Consider the following 17731-nt stretch of genomic DNA (forward strand, 5'->3'; position numbering starts at 1 on the left):
TCCACACTTTTACAGTAAAGTTAATTAAAACTTCCACATACATTAAGCACCAGTAGTCTATCTCAGTCGTCCTCTTATCTCTTTTAAGAATCCACCACCTACCACCAGTTCTTGAAAATGTTTTCCTACATTTTCTTCTAGAAGCTTTATGGTTCTTCCTTTTATATTTAGGTTGTTGATCCATTTGGTGAGTTAATTTTTTCACCCCCCCCCACCATTGTCTGCTCTCTCTGTCCACTCGCTGTGTGTTCTTTTGTGTCCACTTGTATTCTTGTCAGCGGCACCAGGAATCTATGTCTCTCTTTGTTGCATCATCTTGCTGCGTCAGCTCTCCATGTGTGCAGTGCCACTCCTGGGCAGGCTGCACTTTTATCATGCAGGGTGGCTCTCCTTACGGGGTGCACTCCTTACACATGGGACTCCCTTATGTGGGGGACACCCCTTTGTGGCACAGCACTGCTTGAGCGCATCAACACTGTGCATGGGCTAGCTCACCACACGGATCAGGAGGCCCTGGGTTTGAACTCTGGACCTCCCATATGGTAGGTGGATGCTCTATCCGTTGAGCCAAAACCGCTTCCCATTTTGTGAGTTAATTTTTGTATAAGGTGTGAGATAGGGGTCCTCTTTCTTTCTTTTGGCTGTGGATATTCAGTTCTCCCAGCACCATTTGTTGAATGAAATGTCCTGCCTGAACTGGGTAAGTTTGACAGGCTTGTCAAAAATCACTTGACACTAGATGTGTGAGGGTCTGTTTCTGACCTATCAGTTTGGTTCCTTTGATATATGTGTCTTTCTTTATGTTAGTACCATGCTGTTTTTACCACTGTAGCTAGGTAGTATGATTTAAAGTCTGGAAGTGAGAGTCCTCAACTTCTCTTTTACTTTTGAAGATGTTTCTGGCTATTTTGGGATCCCTTACCTTTCCAAATAAATTTGATAATTGTGTTTTCCATTTATTTAAAAAATGCTGGTGGAATTTTTTATTGGGAGTGCATTGAATCTGTATATCAATTTAGGTAGAATTGATATCTCAGTGATATTTAGTCTTCCAATCCATGAGCATGGAATGTTCTTCAGTTATTTAGGTCTATTTTGATTTCTTTTAACAATACTTTATAGTTTTCTGAATACAAGTGCTTTATATTGGTTATCTTGGTTAAGTTTGTTCCTAAATATTTGATTCTTTCAGTCATTATTGTAAGTGGAATTTTTTTCCTGACTTCCTCCCCAGACTGTGCATTACTTATGTTTTTTAAAGCCTGTTTCATCTGATACAAGTATTAGCTACTCCAGCTTTTTTCTTTGTGTGTTTACTACATGTATGGAATATCTTTTTCCAGCCTTTCACTTTCACTTTCAATCTATTGGTATCCTTGGGTCTAAGGTGAGTCTCATGCGTACAGCATATAGATGGCTCATATTTTCTTACCCATTCCGCCAGTCTGTGTCTTTTGATTGGAGAGTTTAATCCATTGACATTCAATGTTATTACTGTAAAGGCAGTTCTTATTTCACCCATTTCGACCTTTGGGTTTTATTTGTCATTTTATTTTCATCACTTTTTTGAGACTTTTAGTTACTTTTTCTGGTAAAATCATTTCTAGACTCTTCCAAGCCTTTCTCTACTGTCTTGTCTTGTCTTTTCAGACTGTAGCACACCCTTCAGTATTTCCTGCAAGGCCCATCTCTTTGTTATAAACTCTCTCAGTTTCTGTTTATCTGAATATTCTAAGCTCACCCTCTTTACTGAAAGACAGTATTGGCAGAGTAAAGATTCTTAGCTGGAAGTTTTTTTTCTCTTGCAGTATCTTAAATATATCAAACCACTGCCTTCTTGCCTCTAGGGTTTCTGATGAGAAATTGGCACTCAGTCTTACTGAGTATCCCTTTCATGTTATGCATTGCTTTTGCTGCTCTCAGAATTCTCTCTTTGTCTTTGGCATTTGACCTTCTGATTAGTATGTATCTCAGAGTTGGTCTCTTCAGTTTTATTCAGATGGGAGTATGTTGTGCTTCTTTGTCCTTCAATGGAGCTGGGAAATTTTCTACCATTATTTCTTCAGATATTACTTCTGCCCCTTTTCCCTTCTCTTCTTCTTCTGGGACATCCATGATATATATGTTTGCATGTCTTTTGCTGTCATTTAGTTCCCTGAAACCTTGTTTAATTTTTTCCAGTCTTTTTTTCATCTGTTCTTTTGTATGTTTGCTTTTGGAGGCCTTGTCTTCAAGCTTACCAATCCTTTCTTCTGCCTCCTCAAATCTGCTGTTATAGGACTCTAGCATATTTAAAAATTTCATTTATTAAGCCTTTCATTTCCGTAACATCTTTCATTTTTATATGTATGCTTTCAAATTCTTTGTGTTCATCCATTGTCTTAATATCCTTAATCTCTTTAGTGATCTCATTGAATTTATTAAGGAGATTTGTTTGGACATCTATGATTAGTTATCTCAACTCCTTTATGTCATCTGGAGGCTTATCTTGTTCTTTTAATTGGGCCATGTCTTCCTCTTGGTATGGATTGTAATTTTTTTTTTTTTTTCTGGTGTCTTAGCACCTGGCTTACTAGATGTATTTATTCTGGGTGCAGTTTCTCTCTTTAGTTTAGTGCTTTCTTGCTCTTTCTCTCTTGCTGGTTGTGCAGTAGTAGCCAAGGATGTAATTGGTGCTGTTAAGCTGTGGAGGCTGAAGCTTCCTGTGTTGCCCCAGGGACCCATGAAGCTTCTCCCACTTTTCTCCTCTTCCAGGGGTAGGGACAGAGCTGTAGCCTGTGTAATAACCCATGTTCTGCAGGCAAAGACCATCTGTAGTTGTCAGGAGAGACTGATGAAGATTCATGCCCCTTCCTCCCTGCCTGGAACTGCAGGTGTGGGCAGAAATCTATGCCATGTGGGTCTAAAATGACTGCAGTTGCCCTGGTAGACTTCTGACTATTCATTCTGTGACAGCTGAAGGTACCTGCAGTTACCTGGAGAGACTGCAGATCCTGCCAGCTTCCTCCTTGCCAGACACAGGGCTGAAGCCTAGGCTAGGACTGTAGGAAAGAAGCCAGTCCCTACTGTCAAAGTGATTTTCAGTCCACCCCGCTTCCCTTCATGTTAGGGGTGGAGTCAGATTGGCAGCTATCAGCCTCTTTCCATATTGGACAGGTTCAAACTTTAGCTCTTCTTAGGGTTATACTTTAGCCAGCTGAATTTACTGTTCAGTAGCTGAAGTAGGTGGCCAACTGTCACTTCCTCCCCTGTTCTTGGGAAATGGAGCTCCAAACTCCAATACAGAATAGCTCCTGAGGAGGCTTGCAGTGCCAGACTAAGATGATCAACTGCCTGTGTGGTGTGGACTGTAGCTTCCCTGGAGAGGCTGCTACAGGTCCCTCCAGCTTCTTCCCTGCTGGAGGTGGGGCTGGGGCTTAGACTAGAACTGCAGTACCATCTGGATAGAAGGAAGCTTGTCCCTACCAGCACTGTGATTTTCAGTATGCCCTGCTTTCCCTCGTGCCAGGGGTGGAGTTAAAATGGCAGCTAACTGGCCTCTTTCTGACTTGGATAGTTTCAAATTTAAGCTGTTTTTAGGTATACTTTAGCTAGCCTAGCCAAATTTATTGATCAATAGCTGAAGTTGGTGCCCACACACATCTTCCTGTCCCAATTCTGGGAAATGGAGCTTCCAATTCCAGCCATGGAATAGCTTCCGAGGCAGCTTGTGCTGCCAGTGGAGGACAGGCACTGTCCTCTGGTGTGTGTGGAGTGCTCTACTTAGGAATCTTCTCTGCAAGTGGGCAGTGTCCTTCTATTCTTTTAGGGTTGCTGCAGGATGCTCTTCTGCTCTCCAACAGCCCCCAAACATGTACTTCAGATAGCTCTGGGTGATTACTAACTACCCTGTAGCATGAGCTGACTCTAGGAGCTCCTTACTCTGTGGCCATCTTGTTAGTTGTCTTCCTCATTCTTTTTGGTAGCTGCATAATTCTATTACATGGTTATACTGTGATTTAACTAGTCCTCTGTTGATGGCTATTTCGACTGCTTATACATCTTTTGCCCAAACTTGCTATAAATAAGCTTGTATGTGCACTGGTTTCGCACTTTTGCGAATAGATGGCAAGATTTTAAAATTACATTTAAAAGAAATAGCTTTAATACTTATTTAGGTGTTCTTTTTCTTTTTAGATTAGCTTTGGTAAATTGTATTTTTCTAGAAATTTGTCTTGAATCTTTTTTCAAAGTTATTGGAATAAAGTTGTTTATCGTATTGTTTAAAGATCTTTTTTGTCTTTAGCTTTTTTTTAAGATTTATTTTTATTTATTTCTCCCCATTCCTTGTTGTTTGTGCTTGCTGTCTGCTTGTTGTTTGCGCTCTATATCTGTTCCTCTTCTTTTTAAGAGGCCCTGGCAACTGAACAGGGATCTCCTGTGTGGGGAGGGAGGCACCGAATCGCTTGAGCCACATCCGCTCCCAGCTTTTTGTGTCTCTCATTGTGTTTTCCTCCTTGTGTCTCCTTCATTGCAACATCTCACTCATTATCTTGTTGCATTAGCACACTGTGCTGGCCTGTCATGTCAGCTTGATGTCTTGCTTGTCTTCTTTAGGAAGTACCGGGAACAAACCTGGGACCTCCCATGTGGTAGGCAGGAGCCAAACTGCTTGAGCCACGTCCGCTTAATATTTTATTTATGCTTCCTTTAATCTCCACTGAAATTTGTCTTTTTTTTAACTTTATTGATTCCCTTTCTTGTATCTTTGTTTTCTGCTTCATGATTTTCTGCTTATTTATTATATTTATACTTTTTTTTAGGTTTAGTTTGTTGAACTTTTAAAAATTGCATTCTTAAATTGGTGCTTAACTCAATTTTCAGCCTTCTTTTCCTTTTAATGTTACACATCTTTGTATCCTGTACGTTTTGGTTTGTGGTGTTATATGTTTTAAATACTGTTAAGTTTCCATTATGATTTCTTATTTGATACATGATTAATTTAGTAGCATCTTTTTAAATTTCCAAAAAAAATTATGCTGGAGAAGAAAGTGTAATTCTTGTTTAGTGTATAGCTACTGACTAAATGTTACTATTGTGTTCAGATGTGCTTTACTGATCTTTTACTGACCTGTAAATGAGAGAGATATTGAAACTGGATTTGTCAGCTTCTACACATACTCCTATTAATTTTGCATATAATGTTTGTTCTATGTTTCTAAGACAACATGACATGAGGGATAAAGACATAATAAAATAGCATTTTAAAATCAATTTTATTGTGCAGTGTTTTATATATTATGAGGCTATTTATTAGGTGCATGCAAGTTTTAGAATTGTAACATCTTCCTGATGAATTGTCTTTTTTTTCTCCTTAGAGGAAGGCTATCCTCCCCCAACTTTTAAAATTAGAGATGTTCTAGGTTTACAGAATAAACTTGCCAAAAATACAGAGTTCTCATATATCCCTTCACCCATTAATAACACCATGAGTTCATGTGATACATATGTTAAAATTGATGAAAGAATATTATTATAATTGTACTATTAACTAGTCCATTTTTACATTAGGGCTCTTTGTTTGTATTGTATAGTCCTAGTGGATTGACTCTTTTTTTTTTAATTTTTTATTTTTTTTAAGATTTATTATTTTTTTTATTTTTATTTAATTCCCCTCCCCTCCCCCGGTTGTCTGTTTTCTGTGTCTGTTTCTTTGTCCGCTTCTGTTGTCGTCAGCAGCACAGGAAGTGTGGGCGGCGCCATTCCTCGGCAGGCTGCTCCCTCCTTCGCGCTGGGCGGCTCTCCTTATGGGTGCACTCCTTGCGCGTGGGGCTCCTGTATGCGGGGGACACCCCTGTGTAGCACGGCACTCCTTGCGCGCATCAGCACTGCGCATGGGCCAGCTCCACACGGGTCAAGGAGGCCCGGGGCTTGAACCACGGACCTCCCATGTGGTAGACGGACGCCCTATCCACTGGGCCAAAGTCCGTTTCCCTGGATTGACTCTTTATACCTGGCAATGCTGTCTTTTAGATTTATTTTCTCCATTATAAATAAAAAACAAAGTCCTGATTTTTTCTAATTCTCCATTTCTGCCGTAGTGTTGTGGTGGTATGGAAAGTGTTTAGACTTTGGAGCTGTATGGATATGTGTTCTGACCTTAGCTTCACTTCTTATTGGCTAAATGACTATTATTCTGGGGTTTTGATTCTGCTGATTTTACATAATTTAAATAAAAATGTGATTTTCTGTGACATAAAATTCTGAACTAGTTAAGTGGATAGGGGTGAAGGGCTACTTTGAGTACAGAACAAAGGACCTACATACCTTTGTAATATTTCATTGCTATCCCCTAAGGTGTTGCCCCTTTCTTCATTGCTAAGATGATTTATTCCTACCACATCCTCCTCATTCCAGCCTGTAGGCTGGGAGAAAGCAAATGGAAGGCTAGCAACTTCTTTTTAAGGACTTGACCTGGAAGTTGCTCTGAACACTTTTGCTTACATCCCATCACCCAGAACTAAGTTAACATTTCCAAGGCTGGAAATTGCAGTCTCTGATGGGTGGCCATATGTTCAACTACAGCTTTAAGGCTCTTTTACTAAAACGAAGAAGGAAAGAAAGTGAGGTGGGCAATAAGTAAGTTTTTATTGAATGATTCTGTAAAATGGAGATAATGTCTTGGAGTTTGTTATGAGAATTAAATAAATAAAATAATAGATATGTCACTTAGCATAGTTTCTATCCTCTAAATTAGTCAATTTAATAAAATCCCTAGCTGTTCCTATCACAGTCATTTACTCTCTTAGTATGAGCTTTGTTATTTAAAAAGAATCTTCATTATACTATGATTTGATAAAATCAATATCTTGTTTTATTTATATTTTTTCCCCACTAATGATATGCTTGGGAAATACATAAGTTTGTTCCCTTATGGATAACTATGGCTATGAATCTTTCTTCCTTACATTTTAATGAGTAATTTTTAATAGAATTCTAGTGTATATAAACTATTAATGCCATGTTTGATGTGAATGGTTATTTTGGTTGGTTTATCTAAATAATTGTCTTATATTCTTTTTGAAGGTTTGTTATTGAACTTTGTGAACCAATTCAAGTAAAACAACTTGATATTGCAAATTATGAATTATTTTCTTCTACTCCTAAAGACTTTCTGGTTTCTATCAGTGACAGGTAAATTCTAAAGCTCATTTCTATAGGATCTATATTGGATCTGTAGAATAAAAATTAAACAATGGGTCACTCTTTTTACCTTCAGTCATTTTATTTTTTATATTTATCAGTTTGTAATAGTAATATTACTGTAGTTTGTAGGCACTTGTTCAGCACTTTGCTTTCATTAACTTATATAATGCTTATGACAACAGTTTGCTATTATTTCCTTTTTTCCCAACTATATGTGCTTTATTATTTTTTTATTTCATTTTTTTAATAGAACTTTTAAAATTAAAGATAATAGATCACATAGAATGTTACATTAAAAAAACATGACGTTCCCATATAACCCACACCCCACTCCCCCACCCCTATCATTTTTGTAAATTGTATTTTTTTGAAGATACATACATCACAAAAAGGCTTACATTATAAAAAACATAAGAGGTTCCCGTATAACCCCCATCCCCCCACCCCACTCCTCCCACACCAACCTCCTCCGTCATTGTGGTGCACTCATCGCGCTTGGCGAACACGTTTTGGAGCACTGCTGTACCACGTGGATAATAGTTTACTCTGTAGTTCACACTCTCCCCCAGTACATTCATTGGGTTATGGCAGAATATATGTTTTCCAGCATCTGACCCTGCAGTATCATTTAGGACAACTCCAAAGTCCCCAAAATGCCCCCTCATCACATCTCTTCTTCCCTCTCCCTGCCCTCAGCTACTACTGTGGCCACTTTCTCCCTGTCAGTGATACAATTTCTTCTATTAGTAGTCACAAAAGTTTTATAGTAGAGTATCAGTAGATCCACTCTAATCCATATTTTATTCCTCCAAGATAAGGAAACAGACAAGTAGAGGTTAAATAGCTTGCCCAGGTCAACTGACTTGTGAGTTGGGAGAACCACAGTTTAAACCTAGATCCCTGCCTTAAAAACCCTTACTTTTTTTTTTTTTAGGAGGTACTGGGGATTAAATCCAGGACCTTATACCTGGGAAGCAGGTTCTCAAACCACTGAGCTACACCCACTCCCAAAGCCCTTCCCTTACTTTTAATCTTATGCTCTATTGCTTCCAGATGTTTCTTTTAAAATTTATTAAAAACATACATGTACAAGTGCTTCATTTTATATCATGAAGTTTCTTTTTGTCAAAGTGTGTTTTAAAATGTGTGCATGTTGGGGTGTTATAAAAGAAATAAATTTGTATTATAAAGAAATTGGAAAAGAATCACAATCCCATCAACCAAAGATAACCATTCTTAGCATTTGGATATATTCCTTACAATCTTTACTATGCATTTAATTATTTAGTATTTCTAAATAATTTTTTAAAAAGTGAAAAATTTAGTTTTTACTTCTTACATCCTGAGAATGTCCCTTTGTCATTTAAACACACTATTTTAAATTAGTACTTTTTTTCCCCTCAGTGGATGTGTTTATCCATTCCATAACCACTTCGAATGACCAGTATGTAATAGGATGCCATTCTTTATTTAACCATTCTTCTCTTATCATTCCATGGTTTTTCTGCTCCCCCCCCCCCCAGCAATTGTGTATATAAAGGTTTTGAAATCAATTCTCAAGACCCTCTTTAGAAATTCATCCCTTTTTCTGCCACTAACCTTGTCAAACAACTTCCTTCTCTGTAAGCTTCAATTTTCCAATCTGTCAAATGTACATATCCAGCCTCCACCGGTCAAGTATGTGTATATATATATACTTTAATGTTTTAGGAGACAGTTTATTTTGAGTTCCTTAAATGCAGTAAACAAAAATAATAGTTTTAGACTTTTATTTTTAGATTTTCTTTAAAGGGGAACAGCTGTACAAGACCTGCCAAAGTGAAATATGATATATGATGGAAAAGCATGGTTTTTTTTGGTTTTTGTTTTCCCTTTTCATCAATTCTTGTATTTTACGTTTTATACCATTGTCCACCTGTTAGTATGTGCAGAGTTGCACCTCCTTCCAAAACCCCCAGTTCACTTGGATGCCCTTCCAACCCCCAAGAAGTGACCTCTTTTTCATCCTTAATATTTGATAGTGGTATGATTTTTCAAGGTTTTCTTCCTAGTTAAAAGGAACCTGTCAGTTTAGTTGGAAAAGAAAATGTATTTATTTACTTAAGGACCTGTCATATTTAAACTATGACAAATCACTGTGTTCACTTGGAAGGGGAAAATAAATGTACAAGATATATTTTGAAGATATGATGGAACCTGTCAGTGTTTTGCTTATGATTTTTTAAAAAACAATGTATTTTGTATTTTTAGATATCCCACAAATAAATGGATTAAGCTGGGTACTTTCCATGGTAGAGATGAAAGGAATGTCCAGAGTTTTCCTTTAGATGAACAGATGTATGCAAAATATGTGAAGGTAATGTAATATTTTTACATATTAGGACTATGTTCTAAATGTAGAACATGTACCCTTTATTCACATGTAATATCATACCCCACCCCATTACAAATCAGAACAAATTATGAGGAAATTTAGTAGTATATATGCTACTTAATTCTTGGATATGTTGTTTTATGAGACAAATATTAATATATTCCCTTAGTATAACTGGAAACCTAGACCAGTTTTTTTATTTGTGGCTCTGATGAAATTCCAAATTATTACTTTTAATAATTTTTTGAGTATTTATGTAAAATATTATTTCCATACTATTAAGTTTCTATTTTGAAATCCAAATAATTATTTATCATTAAAGATTTTAAAGCAAGTTGGATTTGTTAATTATTAGAGCCTCATTCTTAGATTGTTTATTTATTTATTTATTTTTTTGGTATTTTGGAGGTACTGGGGATTGAGCCCAGAACCTCGTACATGGGAAGCAAGCCCTCAGCCACGGAGCTACGTCCGCTCCCCAATGAGAGTTGGTTTTATCGTTTGTTTGTTTGTTTGTTTTTAGAAGATACTGGGTATCGAACCTAGGACCTCGTACTTGGGAAGCACGCTCTGAACCATTTGAGCTACATCCGCTCCCCTGTTTCAGTTTTAATATCCAGTTATTTGGCTTTATTACCAGTGGGCTTTTGACCTTTATTTTATATTTTCAAGTGAAGTGCTTATGTCCAAATGTCAGTTTTAAATAAAGTCAACTTTAAGAAAAACACTCAGTATTTCCTTTTGCTTCCTTTACCAACCAATTAGGTAGAATTCTAGCTCTTAAATTGCACTTAAGACAAAATAGAGGAAGTCGTACTTTTCCCCTCATTCTTTTTTTTCCTTTAAAATAGTAGCCATACCTTAAAGTACTATTGTGTTAACAATATGGTCTTTTGGAATGGCATCAGCTCTAATTTCTCTTTTCTTTTTCTTCTTTAAATGTAAGAACTTTAGCTATCTAATTGTCTTCTGGGATTTTATTTTCTGTCTTTTATTAAGCATGTATTAAATTGGCTCCTGTAAATGGATAAACTTGTAGTATTCCTAGTCTTAGTATAAAAATGCTAAATTATATTTTTAAAAGATAATTATTCTTATTTAATGATTTAACAGTGTTAGAAAAAAGTAACTACATTTTTCAGTTCCTTTAAATGAGTACAGAAAACAATTGCATCCTTTTTATACAGCAGTTCTCTACTCTGTGAGGAGGGGGCAAAAAAGTTATGTGCAAGTGAGGCAGTTGTGTTTAATTTTCCAGTTAAAGCAACTCAGATGTTACCAAATTGTTCTGAGAATCATTCTTTAGACCATCTACTTTAACAGTGGAAGAATGTTGTATCAGTGGCATAAAGAAAGGCCATATTAAAACTCCCTACCTAGTCCCTTTCAAGGTGGGAGACTATAACACACTTTGGTATTGATTGGTTTTATAATAAAAAGCCCTCTTTGGTAGAATTTTATAGTGATAAAGTTTATATTTTTACCTGGTTTTTCCTTATCCTAAAAGAACTAAATCACATATACAAACTATTTTTTAATAGTTTACATTTTAAAAGCAGATTGATATCATATATCTTCCAATTCTGTAAGGTATACTTTAAATATCATACCATATAAAAAAAGTCATGCTTTCCCTGAAACAACTTGTATACAATAACGTACAAGTATCATTTCATATAATGCTACTTACTTATTTAGCAATGTGTATACACAAATATGTGTATCCACATAGTATCATTATAGAAAATATTTAGATGATACGTATCTAAAATTCTTTAAAGTAATATAAGATACAGATTGTTTCTAAATACTGTTTATTAATTGATTTTAGAATGCATTCATACTATCAGATATATAAGATTACAGCAGTGAATTATAGGTCATTTAACTTAACCTTAAAGTTAATTTATTTCAGTACAGATACTTAGATTAACTTTGTAGCTGTGATAAAAATCTAAATGATTACTTTGATTTCTGCAAAGAATTGAGAATACTACAATGTTATCCATCCTAGTACTTTGCTTTCTATTCTTAAATTATACAGTATAGTTTACAGATATTTAAAGTTACTTATGGCATGTTATCCAGACTTTTGAACTGATTTCTTTTTCTTTTCCTTTCTCTTGCTTCAGATGTTCATCAAATACATAAAGGTTAGCAACGTTCTCTTTTGCAATATTGAATAACAGGGCCTGGCATATTAGTGTATGGCAAAAAAAGCAAAAACTATTTCTAGAAATAGTATTGCTTTCTGGGGAAATGAGAACTTTATTTTTAGAAATACTATAATGAAAAAAAAGCCCTGCCTATTGCTAAGTAATCTCAGATGCACTGTGCTGGCTTTCCATTTCATGTGTTTTTATTTATTTTTTTAGGTGGAGTTAGTGTCACATTTTGGATCAGAACACTTTTGTCCATTAAGCCTTATAAGGTAATACAGAACAAAATGTATTTACTGAATGTTTTTTAAAAGTGTGTTATGCCAGATCCCAATATATTCAAAACCAATAAATAATTTTCCATTATGTGAAGTTAACATCATAGAAATATAAGACATTAAGCCATTCTCTTTTTTTAACACATTTTAGGGAAATGTCAAAAATTCCTCTTAAGAATAAATAGCCTTTATTGTAGGTTTAGCTTACTTACTGTTTTGCTAAGATGATAATATAAGGAAATATTTTAGACTGCAACCGAAACTTGGTCATTATGTTTTTAATTGCCTTAAATAGATTAATTTTAAATTTTAATGGGAATAGGAGATGACTGCAGTAAAGGAGGCAATCATTAATTTGGAGTCCAAAGCTAATGTCCTTCAGCGCATAATCAAAGTCGATGTATTTTGTCATTTATTGTAAAGAGAAGATGAACCCTTTGTTCTGGAAGTCTATAATAAAATTGTTGTTAATAGGATATTTGGCACTAGCATGGTGGAAGAATATGAAGAGATAGCCGATTCCCAGTATCAGTCAGAACGTCAAGAACTATTTGATGAGGACTATGGTAAGTGTCTTTAAAACAAGTGACTCTTATATGTATAGTTTTTTCTCTTTAAAATCTAATAGTAATGAGTGGGTACATGTCATTTAAAAAAAAGTATGAATGTTGTCTTTAGACCTTATTTATTATTTTTTAACTTTAATATCAATTTTTTCTTGAAACTGTCTTCTAATATGATTGTCTATGTTGTAAATTGACCTGTGTTCCAAGGTTTTCAATTAGTTATTTGTAACTGGGAGCTCCAGTTACAATGCTATTATATAAATTACGAAAGCAGATTTGGCCCAGTGGACAGGGCGTCCACCTACCACATGGGAGATCCAAGGTTCAAACCCAGGGCCTCCTGACCTGTGTGATGAGCTGGCCCACGCGAAAGGAGTGCTCCCCGTAAGGTGAGCTGCCCAGTGCGAAAAAAGTGCAGCCTGCCAAGGAGTGGCGCCGCACACACGGAAAGCTGACGCAGCAAGATGATGCAACAAAACGAGACGTAGATTCCAGGTGCCACTGACGAAAATACAAGTGGACATAGAAGAACATAGAGCGAATGGACACAGAGCAGACAACACGGGGGGCAGGGAAGGGGAAAGAAAGAAAGAAAAAATATTTTTAAAAAAAAAATTAAGATTGTGTTCCTATGCCAGGCACAAATTCCTGTTAAACTCTTATAAAACTAACTGAAGTAGTAGAATTGAGCATTAATTCCTTTGATTTGCCCTTATCTTAAGAGTGAGCACATTGAGACCTGAGACTTTGAAAAACTCCTAAAAGATTGAAGAAATTGGGGAAGGTTTTATGACACTCTGTTTCTCTTTTATCAGGTTCTTATTTTGAGATATCTTAAACCTTAGTTCTGGCCAATCTAAATTATATCTATTCTAGTTTTCCCATCTATGAAATAAAGACATTACTAAGTATTGGTACTGTACATTGAAGGCTTGATTGAAAGTCATAAATGTGGTTAAAATTTTTGTAAACAGCAGAAATCCTTTCCTTGGATTGTTTCTTTCTCTTATGTGGCTTCTGAATCTCATTTTCTCTTTGTGAATATTTTGTAAGTGTGATTAATATTATAAAATATGTTACAAATACCAGTGACTTTGATGGGATATAATTTGAGCTTTTAAACATGATGTCATTGGAGATAGCGCTCAGCATTAACTATTTACTTTCATTTTCTCTAAACAGATTATCCACTGGATTATAGTACTGGGGAGGATAAATCTTCAAAAAATATTCTTGGTTCTGCTACAAGTGAGTATTTTGGGGTCTTCATATAATTGTACTAGATAGTCTACTATTAAAGTGTTTCATGTTCCTCAACTTTGTAATTTATTTTGTTGTATTACAATTTAGGAACTCCCATTCTTAATTTTGAACTTTGAGTTGAAATCAAAGATATTGGCCTTTGAAAATTGTTTCTGTGGAAATTATATAGGAAGAGAAGATAAAAAGAGAGGAGAGGGAAAAAGGCAAGCATAAAAAGGTGGTTCTTTTCCCATTAAGTACTCATTTTTTTGAGGCAAATTCTACCTTACAGTGAAAAAAGAGGTATAAATTTACTTAGGAAAGGAATTATTAAAGAGGTCTTAGACCATATAGGCATACAGGCAGGAGCATGGCAGGAGCATCTGGGTGTAATCTTACTGGATGGGAAAGAAATTTGAATGTTAAGTTTTATCAGTGAAATCTTGGCAAATGAAGATTCATTTATTTATGGATATGGTTGGTTTTCTCTTGAATAACAAAATAAAGTCATCCTTAATAATAATGAGTAACAATAATAGTAATCATCATCATCTCTTTGTAAATTAAAGAAACAATGACTAGAATACTAGTGGTTTAGTTTATTTTCATTCCAATGTATGTTCAAACCTGCACTAGGCTAGTTAAGGATGTTGCTGGAAAGACCATTACCAACTGGCACTTTATTTTTACTCTTAGAAAGTGTATAGGTATATTTTAATGTGTTTGTTATTTGTGGTTATTCTTACAGAATTTAAGACTTGTATGTAGGGATTTTCTTTTTATTTGAAGATTAATAACTAAGTTTAATGAAAATTTGTTAGTAAAAAAAGAAGACTAGCTACTTGTGCATTTCCCTTGATGTTCTAGTGAATTGAGTTGTTTGAATTCCAATCCCACTGTGTACATTGACTTTGTAACTCTTTTTTTTTTTTTTTTGATTCTTAACCAGTAGAGCATGTACTTAGCCATACATTTCTTACATCTTTGGTGTATGGAGTTATGAGTTCCTTCTCTTTCTTTCCATCTTTCCTTGCTTCCCTTTCTTCTCCTCCTTCTGCTCTTCTCCATAAACTGTAGACTTTAGTGGATGTTTTAAGGGAAAGGAAGAAAAGTGTTAAAAATGCCTTTATATGGATAATTTTTTACTGTAAAATTTAACTTTGCTACATATCAACATAGGTTGTTTTACTTTATTGCTGGACATCTCTTTAGATTATTAGTTTAAATAGGATCCCTAGCTGTCTGGCTTATCATGGTATAAAAATAGGAGCCTCATTCACTGCAATGGGATGTAGTTTTTTGGGAAAGAAATGATACTATTTTATCTATCTGTATATCAATATTATTGTTCGTGTCCTTAAGTTTGTATTAAACAATTTTATGAATTAAGTAATCATTATTATTCTGCGACTTGCATAGTTTAATAATATGAAGAAGCATCATTATTTCCTGGGGTCACAAAATAGCCCCAGACTGAAAAATCTTCAGTTTTTGCTGGCTACTGAAAAGGGGAGGAAAGTTATTCCTGAATGTAGTTTTAGACAAAGAAAATTCCTGTTGATGTTCTACGTTTACATTTTTTATTTTCTTATGAGAGTAATTCCTAGACATCTTTAAAAACCTATCTATATTTACATGATGGACAGTGCTGTTCATATTATTTTAATTAATTAGGATCTCATTTAGAACCTAATTTTTGGATCCTCTTGAAGGTATGTGTCTTGACACATCATTTATTTTTCTTTTTATAGATATCTGGAGGGGTAGTCCATTTACCTTCCAGTGTTCTAGGTATTGAAAGAATTTGTATAGTGAGGTAAGATGGGTTGGGAGAGTGTCAGTTGAATCTAAGTAGAAAAACTGGGTTTAAAAAAGATTTCTTCCTCTTGACGTTTCAGAGCAAGAGAAGCCAGTGTGAGCTGAGTGACAAGATTTTTGCCATCATAAAATTTATAGACATGATACAACACTGCTGTTGCTGTACCTGTGTCCTTTTAGTCTTCTGAAGAATTTGTTTTTGAGCTTGACCTAGCTGCCACATCCAAATTGGTATAACTTTAACAAAGAGTAGAGTAGAATCAGGTCAAATATTCTTGCCCTAGAATAGAGTTTGACTGTAACCATCACCACTTTATCAATTAACTTGGTTTGCCTATTTGAACCTAATTTATTTTTTCTTTATTTTTAATTTTTATACAGTCTTTAAAATAGAATTCTGTGGTTTTGATCTTTCCTTTAGAAACTCCTTTTCCCTTTTGCTATTGAGTAGTTAGTAATTTTAGGCAATGTAAATCATTAAAGTACGTTGCTTTTGATGGGACTTGATAGTTAAAGAGCATGAATAATGCATATTTAGACATTCTTGATATTACATAATTTACTTAACTGCCAAAAAGACAGGAACTGCTATCCTAGAAAGAATGGCTTTCTTGGCTTAGTGTGTATGCCAGTTCTGGCAGCTTTCTGCTGGATTCTTTTATTTACATTCTTGAACCAGAACATTTAAATCTTTTATATCGATAGGAATTTTTTATATCACTCTGCTTTCCTTGTGTTTTGTCATGTGAATTTTCTAGACCACAATATGATATTCTTTCACTGTTATTGTCTACATTTTGTTAAAATCACTGTATCTGCTAAAGCCCAGATTTCTGTATACCTGTTTGGGACTTTTTGTTTTAAGTCAAAGTATTTCTATATTTATGTTAAGATCCTAGAAGGCAAAAGAGAAAATGGAAATACGCTTCAGAGATAGCTGAAGCATTGAGGGGAAGTAGTTTTGTTTGCTTTGCCTTCTTGTAGTGTAGCTATGAACCCTTCACCCTGGACATCAAAGTTATTTTCTTTATGGAAAAGTCATTGATGTGCTGGATACTGAGTATTAAAAGGAGATATTTGGTTCTTACATCTTGGAGAATTTCATTTTTTAAGGAATAAGCTTTGATGATCATTTGGCCAGTAAAAAGAGATGTAGGATTAGATTAATCCAGGAGAAATTAGGGGCAACTATCTAGTTTGACAGGATATACACAAATTATTACCTCAGCATAATGCAGAGGCTTTTTATTGGCCAAATTATCATGGTGACTAGCCTATTATGTCTTTGGGTAGAAGTTGAGAATGGTCAGAGTAGAACTGAATATTCAGATGATGCTTTCTCTCAAGTAAAAATAAAATAGGCTATTTACTACATTTATCAGTGTTCTATAAATTTAGCAAAATTATTTACAGATTAGATGGTAGAAATTTGCCAAGGTTTGCTTTTTTTACTAAATAGCCATCTGCTATGATGATAAATAATATTTAAAACAGGAGTATAGTTTAAATCTTCCTTATTGTAGATGCTAATATTAAAATTTAGGATCGGAGAGAACACTAAGACTAATTTCTTTACATGGATTAAGAGATGTGTTTGTTTTTCAAACACTTTAATAATAAATGCCAAAAAAAAAAAATAGAAATCTGAGGTAAGACATTGTTTTGAAGCCACAATAGGCCTAATTAGAGTATAGACTATTGACCCTAAAATTTTGGATCAGCTTTGACTGAACTTTGGGTGACAGGGTAAGTAGAGGATTAGGTATACTAGTATTGTATTTTAAGTTCTCCTTAAAAGTGGGTTTTGAGGAAATAAGGAATTTCCATTGCTTTCTTTATCTCTTGCTTAGTCATCTCTTTAGTCAAAGGACCAGGAACACGTCTCTTCTTACTAATACCAGTTTTCCAGGTCAGAGGGCAAGGTTGATCTAGAATCCTAGTCATTTAAAAAATGACAAATGGCAGAATTTTGTGTGTTATTCTGATGACTGGAAACAAAGTATCACTACTTTGTTTTTTAGATTATGGAATCATAATGATATGAAAGATCAAAAGTTTAATGTCTACTAGCTGTAACCCGTAAAACAGACTAAAAACCCTTATACCAGC

The 17731-nt window shown here is 35.0% G+C and overlaps 1 protein-coding gene across 6 annotated transcripts in view; it reads left to right on the plus strand.

The window, feature by feature from the left end:
* SUCO (SUN domain containing ossification factor) overlaps positions 1-17731 on the plus strand; it is an 89511-nt gene that overhangs the window by 45913 nt on the left and 25867 nt on the right. For 4 of the 6 annotated variants that reach the window (XR_011645499.1, XR_011645500.1, XM_058310141.2 and 1 more), the window contains exons 10-15: positions 7066-7173; positions 9436-9541; positions 11692-11712; positions 11935-11990; positions 12471-12562; positions 13745-13810. Coding sequence is in view for 4 of the 6 variants with exons in the window: in XM_058310141.2 (XP_058166124.1) it covers positions 7066-7173; positions 9436-9541; positions 11692-11712; positions 11935-11990; positions 12471-12562; positions 13745-13810 (449 nt within the window). In the remaining 2 variants the exon portion in view is untranslated. The remainder of the gene's footprint in view (positions 1-7065; positions 7174-9435; positions 9542-11691; positions 11713-11934; positions 11991-12470; positions 12563-13744; positions 13811-17731) is intronic. The other 2 variants (XM_058310144.2, XM_058310143.2) reach the window with 1 other exon arrangement.

This window comes from Dasypus novemcinctus, chromosome 13 (genome assembly GCF_030445035.2).
Source record: "Dasypus novemcinctus isolate mDasNov1 chromosome 13, mDasNov1.1.hap2, whole genome shotgun sequence".
In the NCBI taxonomy this organism is placed as follows: domain Eukaryota; kingdom Metazoa; phylum Chordata; class Mammalia; order Cingulata; family Dasypodidae; genus Dasypus; species Dasypus novemcinctus.